The 16,393-nt window shown below is 31.3% G+C and overlaps 1 protein-coding gene across 1 annotated transcript in view; it reads left to right on the forward strand.

Moving 5' to 3' along the window:
• The window catches only part of LOC130453067 (uncharacterized), a 28,333-nt gene extending 14,175 nt beyond the window's left edge, over positions 1 to 14,158 (forward strand). The window contains exon 3 of the mRNA XM_056792661.1: positions 12,431 to 14,158. Within this exon, the coding sequence (XP_056648639.1) occupies positions 12,431 to 12,532 (102 nt within the window). The 3' untranslated portion in view covers positions 12,533 to 14,158. The remainder of the gene's footprint in view (positions 1 to 12,430) is intronic.
• The last annotated feature ends 2,235 nt before the right edge of the window (positions 14,159 to 16,393 follow it).

Raw genomic sequence — 16,393 nt, forward strand, 5'->3', positions numbered from 1 at the left:
CCTGTATAATAAATATCTGTATAATATTGTTCGAGATTTTGAGAAGGAGTAAGAAAATCATCATAATTTATAAGTAACGAAACTGAGGACAAAACTAACATACATAATTACAAATTTTACATCAACGGAAAAAGAAATCTTCATTACTTTGTACTGTTGTAAAGAAGTGAAGAGGGAGAGATTAATCAAAGCAATTATTTCACTCAATTTTGTATAATTACAACCGACAATTACTAAATCAAACCAATTAAGAGCATGTCTTTAAGAAGACAAAGTCTAGATTAATTGAGTTTAATATATCTTGAGTGTACACTGTTTAAAGTTAAACATAAGATGTGTATTGCTTCACTGCGGAGATTGAAAAGAGGAGGAATTCGGGTCTGAATTGTGAAAGGTGTTAGAATAAAGTACAGATAAAGACTCCAAATTTAATGTTGAAAAAATTGTATCAATTTAAGAGGGGTAGAGTTTTTACCGGTAGAGCGCGCTTCTTTTCAAAAACTACTTGTTTAAATCATGACGCGGGATGTAGTTGTGTTGACAACCGTTTTTACTTGTCAACTTAGGAAAAGAACATAAAGAATAGATTGAAAAAATATTTGGCAAGCAATGAAAACAGTTGGTACGTCCTGAATACTTGCGCAGGCAGTAGCAGAAAAGAGCCATATTCTGGGAATTTTATTGGTGTATTGTTTGAACTACTTGTATCGATACTTCGTGGTTGTGAGAAATAGAATGGAAATAGAACTTGAAGAACTATGAAATTAGCCGTATCAGCAGAAGAAGTACGATAAAAAAATGTAATAGTGGCGGCTTATCCAATAGATTCAATCACCAGGTAGTATAGCAACTTTCATGACAATTAAAACAAATTTGTCATAGTTTTGTTCTTTGTTCTAAGAGTCGCCCAAACAAATAACAAAGAGGTTAGATTGCGCAGAAGGCTAAGTTTTGTACAAATATTTTATTTTTTAATAGTTAAAATACAACGACAATAAAAGACGAGAACAATGACAAAAAATTTGTAGCCAAACAACCAATTTTGTCTTAAGCGATGTTTCAATTGAACTCTTGGCGCGATTGAAACCAACGAAGGATTTGGGTATAAATTTTGATTTATTCTGATATAGCAATTTTCATGAATCTTATTTTGAGAATATGGCCAAAATGCATGAATAGATTTCCACTGAGGTGATATGTGTATTATGATGTTCCCATCATAGCTTAAGTTTTCTCCGGGGACTTTTAATGTCTCGTGGATACCATGTTGTAATTTTGTTGTACATATATCAGTCCTTCTTGCCAAGTATCTCTTGCCATTTGAGGGATTTGATTCTGTGGATGACGTCTATTACCTGGTCTTTTGCCTTATCCATTCTATTCTCTTACGATTTCTACCTAGCATGAGGGAGGCAGCCACGTAAAAACTCGTAGGAATAAGCTGCATATGATGATTTCATCGAAACGTTAATATGATATGCTTTTAATTAGATAATAGAGACCTAAAATCAGTTAGGATTATAAACAAAAGAAGTAGGTTCACGCATTGAACCACGTTAGAATTTTGACAATTCTCTACGTTTCAACTCCCACTTTGAAGACATTATCAAGAGAAGGGTGGGGATAGGGTGGTTACTCGTTCACTGTCAAGAAGTGCCCCATTTCCGTGGTTTCAATCTGCCTTCTCCACGCAAAAAATCACTCCTTTTTTGGTTATGTCATTCATAATTTAACTAATGAAAATTAACAACGATTTCTATAGCAATCAGAATCAGTAAACTATAAATTAGGATATTGATTTTTAAAAGAAATAATCGAATCTAAACACCTCAATTTTCAACTAATTGATGTAAGTAATTTTTATTATTGTTATACTTTTATACTCGATACACATACACTGGTATGCTGATTTGTCGGCTCAAATTTGAAATGCTTCTCGCATGTCGTCACTTCGCCATTAAGATCAGATTGGAATTATACGTATTTACTGGGTTTTTGTCGGTTTGTTTTTTTTATTGTGTTTAGGGGCTATTATAGAGTTGACCTAACTGTTATTATTTTATTTTAAAATCTTACTACATGCAAAACACTAATCGAAATACCCAAGAAACAGGTATATTGGTTTCCGAAAAAAAAAGACTTGGCAAAGCAGTGGATATAGTCCGTCATTCTCAAAAGACCCGTGATCACGGAATTACAAATTTTTTATATAAATCGACAGCTATTAATCAGGCTATTAATTAGAGGAACGAAAACTTTTTTTTATTTGCTTATTTTTATGTATTAAAATGAACTCGAAAAAAAATTTCCTATATTTCCTTCAATTCTATTTATCTTTTTACAACTTTAAATGGATGTAATTGAAGGCGATTCACGATATTTTTAAAATTTTCATAAAAATAAGCAAATTAAAACAAAAAGTTTTCCGAAATTTTATCACCCAATCACATCCTTTAAAGAGCTAAGCCGAAGCTGGAAAAAATTGATAAGCCGATTTTTTTCATTAATTCACAAAATTTCCTATCGAATAGACCGTTTTTTATGGAAATCTACGATGACAGAAAAACATTTCTGCTTTTTTTTTAAATAAATAAAAAATAAATCGTCGCTTACCGAGTGCATTTTGTTCCTCTAATTAATAGTTGTCGATTTATATAAAAATTTTGCAATTTTGCGATCACAGGGACCCTGTCGTCCAGAGGACAAAATTAATTTAAAATATGGTGAATCAATATCGTAAATCACAATATATCATACACAATTATGTTACATATCGATTCACTTGTAATTATTAACAAAAACGGTTTCAGTCTGGTTGGAAATAATTAGATACGGTACCCCTTATTTATGTATTAATTTATTTATTATATTAGCGCGTGTTTGTTCTATTCATTTCGAAGAGGATAGCTCCATATAATGCAAAGTGTGTAAGTTTAAATTATTGTTCATTTTCCTATACACGATTTGCTTAAAGTAATAAATGAAATATTCCCATAATATATCCGAAACAATATTATTGAATTGAATAAGCTCATAATTTTGCTAATCATATTTTAAATAGTCTCTTAAACCGCACGTGGCTTTAAGATTTTAAACGTGAAATTTAACTCATAAATTCAATAACCATAAAACCAATACATATATAAACATATCTTTGCATCAAATATTAAAATTTTGGATGAAAACGCTCATAAACTATCTGGCAAAGACTTAGTTCCATAAATATAAGAATTAGAATATTGCGATTTGTATTTAGAAATTAGAACTTTTTATTTCATTTGAGGATGGTTTCCTAGTTGTTATATATGCTCGTTATAATATATTGTGATTTGGTCAAAAGCGCAAAAAATATTTAAAAACGTGTAAAAATATGTAGAAATATGTGAAAATGTGTAAAAATATGTAAAAACATGTAAAAATATGTAAAAATATGTAAAAACATGTAAAAATATGTAAAAACATGTAAGAATATGTGAAAATATCATAAATGACTAAAATTGGCTCAACTAGCGAATCTCAATTTCTCACAGAAAATAATGTGATGTCAAAGTTACACCGTTATCATCTCATTTAACTTTACTTGCTAAAAGAGTACCCATCTCGAGATCCAGCTCATCGTTATTGTGATTAGCAAATCTAAGAACCTTCTTTATTTGTTATTCTTGGTGTCTCCACTAACTGGTTCCAAATGTAACTTAATAATTTTATAAACATGTCAGTTTGTTTATGACATATGTTCTCAAATGTTTCACCAAAAAGTCATCTAATAAAGTCTGTCATTATATTTACTGAAGTATGAGGCAATTAGCAGACAGTCGAATGATAAATTCCGTTTTATTTAAACTTAGCTGAAATATATACACTTCAAATGACGGTAATTTGAAACGGCTTATAATAATTTCCGCATGAAGCAAAGATCCAATTACAAGGTAAATATTTTTAGCGTCGTGGAATATCGTCATTTTTGTTTTATCTTAGGATTTTTCTCACCTCTAATTATCACAAGTAGTTGTTTTGAAATATTGTTATTTTATCAGTTTGGAATGCTGATAAAAGACGTTAAAGTATAATAATAATAAAGGTCTTAAATAGAAGATTCCTAAACAGTTTCAGTTGAAAAATCGACGTTTCGGTAAATATATTACCACCGTGAGTGCAACACACAAATAAAAATATCCACAACAGATGTCAGAAATAAAATTTAAACATATGTAGGTACTAGAAACCGAATCTAAGTAGTACTTGGTATTTTAAATTGATTTTTTCTGCTCTTACTCTGTGAAATTCCATAAATTTTCTTATAATTTTTGTGACATTTTTGAAAATAAATAGTAAACATTTACAGATAGTACTCAACTTAGATATCAGCATATGTAGAAACTATAATCACATTTAAATTAAAAATATGTCGAAATTTTCGTATTTTAATCTGTAATTATTACCTCTATGAACAAACTTAAATTATCAGTTTTCTAAGAATTTCAGATGCCACAATATAAGTATCTGATAATAAATTACACTGTATACATAATTAATACTACATGCACCATGATGTATACTCCTAATTTTATTCTAAGTTAAATTAGATTAGATGAGCTAGGACGTAAGGTAGTTAATTTACCTCACACTTTGCCCTATTGATCTATTGGGTACCCCATAACCCATACCAGTCAGACAACAACGACTTTGTAAAGTTCGCTAAGAAGTGATCTATGAGTATACCTTTTGGTATTTGAATCCTTTATTCTTAGCAGGAGCTCTAAGTAATTTAGTACTAATCGCTAATGAGGAAGTTGATAATGCATGGCAAACAAGAAGGACGTGTTGATTAAAGATTAAGATTAAACAACGTAAGTTTTTCAAATGGACACCTCTGGCTAGATCCAGGAGAAGAACACTTAATTGGCTCAACAAGCGAATCTCAAAGTTCTACACTGCTGTAAGAGAAGCATTTTCTCGAATATTGTACTGAACAAAACTGTTATTTTCAACCCTTATGAAATATTTAACCATTATTTTATTATTGAAGACTGGCAAACAAGAAGCTAGATATCTACTACACCACGAAAGATTAAACAAAGTAAGTTTTTCAAATGGACACCTCTGGCTAGATCCAGGAGAAGAACACTTAATTGGCTCAACAAGCGAATCTCAAAGTTCTACACTGCTGTAAGAGATGCATTTTCTCGAATATTGTACTGAACAAAACTGTTATTTTCAGCCCTTATAAAAAAGACTCCTCCTATTTTACGTTTTGTACCCCATTGAGTTTCGAATTTACTTATATCATATTTGCAATCTAGATGTTATTTAGCGAAGATGCAAGCGTCATCTCGCCTTCTAATAAACTCATTTCCTTCTTAAGTTGTTTATGTTCCAGAAATCGGAAATCAAGAAACACTGCTTTTGAGTCAATAAATTGTATTTACCTATATTGAAATGCACTAATTAGTATACTGTAGTCAATAGCCTATAATATAATCTCTTTACAGAATGTATAGTTTACAAATTTTAGAACGGTAGTTTGGATTGAAGGTGTTAAAATGTCCGAATATATAATGCATTGAACATCTCTGACGAGAAAAAACTAGGGACAGTTAAGATGTAAGTGTTGATTAGAATCACTGAGAAGATATTGATGGACAAAGAAAGAAGCGAGAGAATTGAAAGAATATGTAATAATGTAATGATGTAATATGATGTAATAATCAGAGACTTCACTAGGGATGAGTAAAAAGAAGGAACAGGAAACAGGAAAAATATGTATACAATTAAACCCATTGGAGCTTGCTACTGAACTGATTTAGTGAAATGATGTCTGCAATGTCATTCATCAATTATTGATGTTCAGCACTTGAGGGAAAGTGAGAAGAGAATTGAAGTTTCCAAGATAATTTAATAATTTATAGACTGTATAAATTGGGAGGTTGAGGACGAATAATTGTCGGGATGACCTTTGACATCAAGAATAAAATTCAAATCTCGTTATGGTACGAGAAAGGAGACTAAGGCTTTCTTCATCACCTTCAATGCGACGTGTCTGATCCAATATAGTACCTGGCACATCCTAAACTCAACGAAAAACTTTTTATATTCATAGCCTCAATGTTGAGATTACTTACTAGCAAAAGGTGATATTTTAAATAAAATCAATTCAACTTTTGAAACTTTTTTGCTTAGTTGTCAATAAAATAATTTTCCGTCTTTTTCGATCACACTTCGTAGAATCTACGCCTATTTTCCTGAAATACATCGAGTGTTTACCGAGTTATCGGTCCCTGCATCATTAAATCGATTTTTTTTAATATCATCTAGGGAGACAGTAAAAAAATAGATATCTGGAAATATTGACGATCCCTGGAGATGAAACGATTTGGGAATTTTATTTTATGTTATGTGATAGATAGTTACAAGTTACAACAATGACAAAAAAATACAGAGTGAGTTTTATGTATGGAACGCCGCTATTATCACGGAAACGACTTGTACGATTCTTATAAATTTTTGTTTACAAGGGTCTTGTGATACGGCCGTATCATGGTGGTATTTACATTTTTGTCAGATCTTTATTTTTTCGGAAAAAATAATGAACTTTGTTATTTCAAATGAATATATTTTTTCTTTTTGGAAATTCTTGAGAAATACTGATTATCTTTCATGTAATATTGTCGACACTTAATTTCGTTATAGCTAAATTTAAAGTTACAATAAATATTGTACATTTAGATGGCTATGAATAAACTCGTTTAATTCGTATATTCTTTAATAATTTATATGCTAATACAAATCTCGTAACAAGATCTGGTGTCAGTAAGTTAGTAAAAAGTTTAACGGAACTGTGACCAAATATTGTCGTTTGGGATATTGTTATTTTCTGAAAATTTCTAAAAATGAAGTTTTGTTTTAGTTGTAATTGAAAATACTTACATGGATTTGAAAATATCTGAGTCGATTCAGGTTTAATACTATTTTCCAATAAATCTAAATGCGCCGAACCATTTAATTTACCTCAATGAAAAAGAGACCAATTATTTTTTAGCCTATTATTCCATCCCATACATTCGGTTTTTAGGGATATTGGGTGTGGGATTCATGCATCAAACGAGGATTATTACGTGACCAGTATCTACAATTATACCGATTTACGTTTCCATTAATACAAGTGGCCTCGTCGCAAAACATAACATTAATTTAAAAAATTGGATCGTTTGGATTGTAACATTTTTCTATAATTAGGTCTGATAACTCTTGAACCAACAATACTTTGTATGGATGGAATTTATAATCACATAAAATTTTCATTACAGATGTTTGCGAAATATCAAGTTCCCTGGATATTTGTCAGGTACTCAAGTGTGGATTGTCTTCTAACGGGACACAAACATGTAAAGATCTGTTTTCAGTTGATACAGTTTTTCTGCGCCCTGATTTGGATAAATCTTTTACTGAATCAGTTTCGTTAAATTTTTTTACTAATTTACTGACAGTAAATTTCGGTTAGGATATAAATTATTATAAAGATATAACACGCTTCTTGTTGACTTCTACGCCTATCACCATATCATAATATCATTAAAATATCAATTCGTTCTTTTTCAAATAAACAATCCATTGTTACTTTCAATAACCTTTAATAATAATAATTTATTGAAACGTCAAATTTGTTGTTGTAGCAGTCATATCCACCGAAATGTATTATTTTAACTTCGGCGGAGATAACAGCAAATGTAGCTATAACATTTATTAGATAAAAAATAATAAGGATTACATGGAATGCATTACACCTTTGAGATAATTCTCAAAATACATGATCGATTTAATTAATACATTTCAAATCTCTCAATACCTATAAAACGATCTTAGAAAACAAGTGGTTGCGTTATGCTCTAAAATTTCATTGAGAGACGAAAACCCGGCAACCAGCAGGGCTTTGTCTTCGATTTTCTCATTCCACTGGTGATTTCATTCATCTCTGCAGTGCGCTAGAATCACGCAGGGTCGGTTGAATAAAATTTAAAGGACTTGAGTAGAATTTTCAATTGCTTTAGATGTATCTAGATTCATAAAGAGGTTTCAACGCTTTCAGAATTAGTTAGAAGTGAAAATATGATTGTTTTCTCATTATTTTATGTTTAATACAAGTTGTCTTGGATTTTTATAGTTATAAATGGTTCTTATGTTCCCATTATCTTATATTGGTTTTTATTTTCAGTAATACACATATTCATCCACTTTTAACAATTTTATGAAACGATATTTTCTCCTATGTGCTGATTCACTTTTACCTTTATTTTTACTTTTGATATCTAGTGTTTTTGTCTTTATTCACATTCTTCAAGACATACCTAAATATGTAAGAAGTTAATGAGACTGACAGTTACAAAGAATGTGTGTCATAGTTTAAGGGATGAAACCTAAATATGAACATTGTCTTTATCAACCTAGTAAGAATAATTTACGATTATAAACAGTCTTAACTTGTAGAGGACAAAACCTCTATGTACATGGGTTTAATAAATTAGCTATAAAAAGTCTCAGTTCCACAGCAAGAAGTATGAATACCTTTAGATATATAAACAGGTCTCTTCATATTTTCCTCTTCCCAAAGGTTAAAGTGTTCCTAAATCCGCGTGTAAGGTATTTCCAATGCAAGCTACGGCCCTATCAGTGAGTGAAAAGATCTAAATTTGATGAGTTCATCGGTAATAACATTGCCGCTATATATAGGGATCCATAACAATTCTAAGGAACGGTTTAGACAGACATTTTGTAAGGTTTGTTTTCCCAAATCCATTAGATACACTTTGAAGGTTATTTAAATCAGTTTTTTTATTTACATATTTATCGAAGTAATATACAAATAGACGCTTTTGGTAGTTAGTTGATAAGAAATTCGTAGATTGGCCTTAATAAAATATGATTATAAAATTTATGAATTTTTTCCACCTCAACTATGGGATAGTGTGGCTGACGCAATTCTTTTTAACGTGGTTGTCTACTCTACGGTCAAAATTTTATATGTAATATACATTAAATGTATACATTGTCAAAACCAAATAAAGTCAACGATGTGAATAAAGCAAATAATAAAATTAAGTATCTGGAAATCCTAAAATATATGAAAATTTGTGTCTAGAATGTTCAGAATTAAATATTTATATCAGAATACAAGTCGATTACAGTGGTGAAGGAACTTTCCAGTAAATATGCCCTCGTTTTTTTGGAAAATGAAGGAAAAGATGTTATAGATTTGATTGCAATTGGCAAATAATCCCGCCTTTTTTCGCATTCTACAGTATTAATCCTTTAACTCACTTTGAAAGTGGAGTAGGTAGATAAAGATCGTCCTCCGTGTTCCTAAGTGGACAGTTGATCAATGACCTTTCTAAAACGGAGAAGCATACTTACGGATTAGGCAAATGAATTCAAATATGAATAAGAAAGGAATATTTTGAATTTTCCAAAGAAATACTGGCAGAGAGTCCTACTTTTTGTCTGAGCGAATATCCAACAGCTCCCATTTGTAGTTTGAAAATTCGCTCAAATTGAGTAGCTCAACACGTACCTCAGAAGGGGCTGGTGATTGCGGCGTTTCCATGTAGATAGTTCAACAATAGATGATATGTTCAAAGCAGCAAAAAATGATTTATCTTTATCTTTATTCCACTAATTTAATGCAATAAAAACATTTTCATTGACGAAATGTGAAACCCATTATCACTACTTACATGTGAAACGACTACCTGTTAGAACCATTATTAATCCCAGTTGAAATGCCGATCCTGCTACCCACGTATCGTCCTACACGTTGGAGTTCTGGCAAGTTCCCAGAAACAGTGTCATTTCGTGATGGGAAGTTTCGTTGGAAAACGCGACTTGAATTCCTCTAGTTCGTGAAGTTGTGAATGCCCCGAGGATTTACTATATTCCACGTAGTTGGAATTATTTTCGGCGAAAAATAGACTAATACGTAATTTTAGTCTTCGTTCACGTGAAGCTTTATTTTTAGATTAGAATGACGTATCTATGTCACATAAAAGATTCAATACAACCTATGGTGAATCCTTGATTTATGGATTAATATTTTATTTCCGTGAATATATAGAAAACAGATGAAACTTTGAAACATTAAATGATACAATTATTGATTATATATGTATATAGAGTGAGTATTATGTATGGTACGCCTCAATTATCACGGAAACTACTTGTACGATTTTTATAAATTTTTGTTTACAAGGGTCTTGTGAAATAGTCGGTATTATAGTGGTATCTACATTGTTGTCAGATCTCTCCTTTTTCCGGAATAATAATGAACTTTAATATTTAAAATAGATTACCCTATATATTTTGTGTTTTTAAAAATCTTTCCAGCAGATGCTCAAAATTTGTCCATTTAACTTCAATATAACAAGCCATGCGATTTTTAAAACTTCGCAATACATTTTGCAACATTTTGTGGTAATCCTATCTTTTAATTCCTGAATATTGGCAGGATTTGTTTTATAAACGATGTTTTTTAAGTGACCCTACAGGAAGTAGTTGAAGGATTCATGTCGGGTGATCGCGGGGGGCATTCGATAATTTATGTGTTAATACAAATCTCGTAACAAGGTTTGGTGTCAGTAAGTTAGTAAAAAGTTTAACGGAATTGTGACCAAATATTGTCGTTTAGGATATTGTTATTGTCTGAAAATTTCTAATAGTGAAGTTTTTTTTTAATTTAATTGAAAATACTTACTTGTATTTGGATTTCGAAATATCCGAGCCAACCCAATAATATTTTCCAATAGATCTAAATACGCCACACCATTGAAGTTACCCTCAATGAAAAAGGGACCAATTATTTTGTAGCCTATTATTCCAGCCCATGCAACAATTTGGATTATTTTGATTGTAAAATTTTCGCACCATTAGGTCTGCAAACTCTTCACGTCTATCAAAATCGTCATCTGAGAAATTTTGAACCAACGTTACTTGTAAGGATGAAATTTATTGTCACATAAATTTTCATTAGGGATGTTTGCTAAATATAAATTTCCCTGAATATTTGTCTAGTACTCAAGTGTGCATCGTCTTCTAACAGGACACAAACATCTAAAAATTTGTTTTCAGTTGATGCAGTTTTTCTGGGCCCTCTTGGATAAATCTTTTATTGAACAAGTTTCGTTAACTTTTTGACTAATTTACTGACAGTAGATCTTCTTATGGGATTTTGGTTAGGATATAAATTATCAAAGACTTAAATTAAAATCCTTGTTCTTTGATTATGGAAATATTATTGGCGTTATTGCGCCGATTTCCCCCATGGTCCCCTATTTATATCAGGGGAGTTCTCCGGCTTAAAACGAATTTTAGTAGAGAATGTGGGCACTAGATAAATAGAACTATGTACAAGGATAGTCCCATAAGTACCTGGCTGGACCTAGAGATGGCGGTAGTTGAAAAATACCACTATATTAGAAATTATACAATCTATACACCATATGTTCAAGCTTGAAGACGCCACGTTGTTTAGTATTTGTTTGGCAGCCATCAATTGTGAACGTTTTCGATGAATTTGTAAACATGGAAAAAATTGGTCATAGTTATGTAATAGAATACTTTTATTTGAAAGACATTAGACCAACTAATATGAACCAAGTTGAACTAGATTCTACTCTAGGTGAGACTGCTCCTTCATTATCCACAGTAAAATATTGGGTAGCTGATTTTAAACGAAGCCGTACGACCTGCGAATACCAGCATCGCAGTGGTCAACCAAATGAGGTGACGACTCCACAAATGTTGAAGGAAATCCAGAAAGCGGTACTGGATGATCGTTGACTGAAAGTGCGCGAGTTAGCAGACGTAGTAGAAAAAGTTCGGTCTATCACATATTAACTCAAAATTTAGACATAAAAAAGCTGTGCGCAAGATGGATGCCGTGTTTGCTCACAATGGAACAAAGACGGCATCATGAATATGTTTCCATTGGTTGTGTGGCAATGTTTCACATAAATAAAGCTAAATTTGTGATCCGTTTCATAAGCATTGATGATATATGTGTCCATCACTTCACACCCAAAACAAAAGAACAATCAAAACAATGGACTGAAAAAGTAGAAGCGGTTCAAAGAAGGCAAAGTCCGTTCCGTTTGCAGTAAAGGTCATGGCGTCGGTTTTTTGGGATGCGCGTGGGATAATTTCCAATGAATATCTTGAGAAAGAAAAAGCTATCAAGATGTGTAATGCCAGTTAATGGCTATTTTGAGGAGCTTGAGTTGATAAAAAGGGTTAAAGGAGCTAAAAAAAAATAAATATATTTTTTCCCAAAATTTTTGTTGGGCCAGATACTTCTGGGACTCCCCTCGTGAAAACAACTCATGTAGTTAATCATAATGATGTTTATATAGAAATAGATAAATTATAGTTTCATTTTTTTTTTCAGAACCAACAAAATTCCGACCTACGCCCTGCGATGAAAAAGAGAATAATTACATCAGAGGAAAGTTTGACACGTCAATTGTCGGTCCTTAAAAAAGCTCAGTAAGATTTTTCTTATATTTAATTATGTTTGGGATTGAACTTTAACAATTGTCCATAACGTCCAGCCTCTCGACTTTTAATGATACAAACATTTAAATATTAATAAGGAGGGGGTAAAAAAGAAGGACTAAAAAGAATACCTTATATGTTGGTATAAAGACTGACTGATTTAGTATTAAATATATCGGCTGTAAGATAGCTCAGCAGCTGTATCAATAAATTTTGCTTTGACGTATATCATAAATGTTGAAAACAGTTTAAATTTGTTAATTATGAGGTTCCTTTATTGTTGTATCTTTTTAGTTAACAGGAATTTCAACACTAGTCTTTATTGTAATTATTTATGAATTGAATTTAGTCAATACTAAATCCCTGGTAATGGAAAAGATATGACAATAATTATTGAAGATGGACAACAGAACAATATCATTGAACATATGAATTTTATAAATCAAAGAAAACATATTTGAAATATTTTGTGAACCTTTTAATAATCGGGTAAGGTTAATTAAAAATGAATCCAGATCTGATTAACTAACTTTTAAAAGTAGAGATAGTAGAAGAAGCATAGTTAGAGTAAATTAAGCCATATTCGTGTAGATAATAGTAGTAATAGATCCGTGTACTTTCATCTACAAGTTATGTAATAGACATTAAAATATTTACCAAGCAAAAATAATACTCCAATGAACAATATTTTTCAAAATTGTTCATTTCTTATAAATACATTCATTTAGTTTTCAATTATCTTGAAATAGCTAGACGACTGCCTATAAACAAAGTTTGCATTAACTGAGGTAAATATTAAAATGAAAATGAATATTTTTATAAATTTCTAACGACAAATATGTCATTGAGTTTTGCATTCTCAATCACTGAAATCAACCAACCAACGTTGGTTGGTTTGGTTGAGCTAAACAGAGCTAAACATGTTCACAGTTTTTCTAGATAGTGTCCGTCACACTCTACACACTTTAACCACCTCTCCGAAAATTTTCGGATGCCTTTTTCGTAAAAATCTCTCGGCTTGTCCCGTAACTAATAGCGCATGAATGATTGTACCTCCATTGCTTACGAATCGCAGTCCGTCGACTGTCGAATGGCGACAAATCTGGACTATAAGGAGGGTGTTCCAGTGTTGTCCAATCAACGCTTACATCGTAATCCGAGCTGCGTGTTCACAGTTTGTTGGTCAATGAGAAAATCAACCGCAAATACTTCTCTCATGGCTTTCTTCCTCCACTCCATAGACACGCGTTTACTCTCTGGAATAGTAGTCTATCCAAGTCTCGTGTGTGGTGAATATTCGATGCAATAAATTTTCTCCGACCTCTTTGTACCGCTGCAGGAGACGTGTGCAAACTTCTTAGTGTGTGAATCTCTGTTCAAAATTTATATGTATTGACATCTGGCTGTAATTATTTGCTCAATACAAACTACGCTGATGTCCAATAACAACGTTGACGTTATCATCCGTAACACTTGTTCTAGGACACGCGCGTGTGCAATCCCTTCTTGGGAGAACACCATTCATACGCTAGAGTCTTTAAGAGGCACTCATCCCCAAATTGCTCAAATAATTTTCGATGCATTTTCGTGGATTTTACTTTATCTTTGACCAAAAAACAAATAATGATGCGTTGCGCAACAGACACTGGCACATCCTTTTCGATATCCAAGTTATAGTTTTCACAGACTGAAAGTGAACACTACCCAACGGTTCCAAAAATTCCAACTTAATAATAAATAATGGTAGACCTAACACAAACTACTACTATTACTTATTACTATTTTATTTCCACATTCATATTTTCAGTTTATGGCAATTTTTTGACTTTGATTTTCATTCCGCATCGTATGTAGTCTGTATTTGATGTTTTATTTACTAATCTGTCTCAATCGTAGCTTTGAAGAAATGCCATAGTAAGAAACGAGCTTTTCTGTATAATATACCATCATTAATTTTTTTTTTATTCAAAAGGATTGTTTTAGTATTGGTTGAGCTCAAAACTTTTATTTGGAAATTGTATAATTAACGGTAGCAACTTCAAATTATTCTCTTAATTCGAAACTTTTCTTTCGAGCTGTATTCAAAATATAATGAAACATTATTTCTCCTTGGTAAATATACATAAATGCTTTTATGGACGTTAGAATATTATTTTATTAGAGATTATTACTCAGCACAAAGTTATTCATTAACCAGTCGAACATTTTACTGAATTAAATTTCTAAATTACTTTTTTAAAAATTTTAATGCGGTCCATTACGTTGTTTTTATGTGCACAAAGCGTATATATATATATATATATATATATATATATATATATATATATATATATCTATTTATATGTTGAATGGTATTGTTTTTGTTAATGTGTTTTTGGGGCAACGTTTTTCATAATAAATGAAACAAAGATTGGATATTATCATATTATATCAAATACGTGATGTACCGGATACCTGAATAAGGTAAGTAACCTGCTGTATCTCAGAAACTAACGATTGAAAATTGCGACTAGAAGATTTTTTCTTTGATAAAATCCCATTGGAATACCATAAAATTAAAATATTTGTAGTCTTCAGATCTTTTTATGTCCTGCTCAGTAAAATAACCGGAAGGGGTAAATAGAAAAGTTTAATTAATCAAATGGTTCTAACCTTTTCGTCACTTTTTATCTCAATTAGTACTTATAGATTTGTTAACTTTTTATTGTTTATTTTAAAATGGGTTGCTATATTTTCAGGTATTCTTTTGAAAAAGCATAGAATTGGAAGAACATTGGTTAAAACCACATCTTAATATCTATTTTCTATTCAAAAATAAGTGTGCCCAGATGTACTGCTTGAATAAAATAGAAATTTTACATAATCTAAAAGAAGAGTAAATTATTAAACGCAAAGTAATTTAGTTTACACGCTTGCCAAGTCTTATAAAACGTCAACTAGGGGTGGGCAGAATAATCGATTAATCGAAAAATAATCGATTAATCGGGTGCTCGATTAATCGATATATATTTTTTAAAATATTTTAAACATAATTCAATATCAGAATCTTACTTCCAAATATTTTCTGTAGGTTCATTACTTGGGAATGAAACCATAATGTCTTCTATATGTTCCTTATGGTATACTCGCTCTTTATCTTGTTTTTTATAGGAATCGAACCACAATCATTCTTTTGAAGCTTTATTTCCGATTTTTGAATAATCGAAAATTGATTATTTTCGATTAATCGATTATTTCCGATTTATCGATAACATTGGATTGATCGATTATTTTATATAATCGATAATCGATTATATTTTTTGATAACTGCCCAGCCCTAACGTCAAGAAGCCCAAGTCTTTTTAAACGCTTGGATGTCATTTACACGCTTGCGACAAGGGTTCCTAACTTAAGAGCTTACCCCCAAATTAGGAGGAAAAAATTTGGGATGGGATGTTTGTAGGGGCATAAAATTGTTCTTAATTTGATATTGCTACAAGAAACATTTATATTTATTTTAATATGTGAAAAGTTATTTATCTCAAAACTTTCCAGTATTTCGGTAGTAATACATAATTAATTTTAAAACAATGCTCCTTCAGCTATCGTTAGAAAAACTGAAAAAACCAATGACACAATATTCTATTCAATCCATATATCGAACCCTTATAAAACGATCCAAAGATTACAAATATTTCAAATTGGTACTACTATCATTGGTCATTGGTTATTTATCAAAAAAACATCTCACTAGTTTCTGAGATATAGCGGTTTTCTTCTCTTAATCAAATGCTCGATACAATTATTTCAACGTGTCCTTTCATAGACAAAACATCATATATGCAATGTACCATGATTATTGTTTTTTGTTTCATCT

The sequence above is a fragment of the Diorhabda sublineata genome, chromosome 2 (genome assembly GCF_026230105.1).
Source record: "Diorhabda sublineata isolate icDioSubl1.1 chromosome 2, icDioSubl1.1, whole genome shotgun sequence".
In the NCBI taxonomy this organism is placed as follows: Eukaryota; Metazoa; Arthropoda; class Insecta; order Coleoptera; family Chrysomelidae; genus Diorhabda; species Diorhabda sublineata.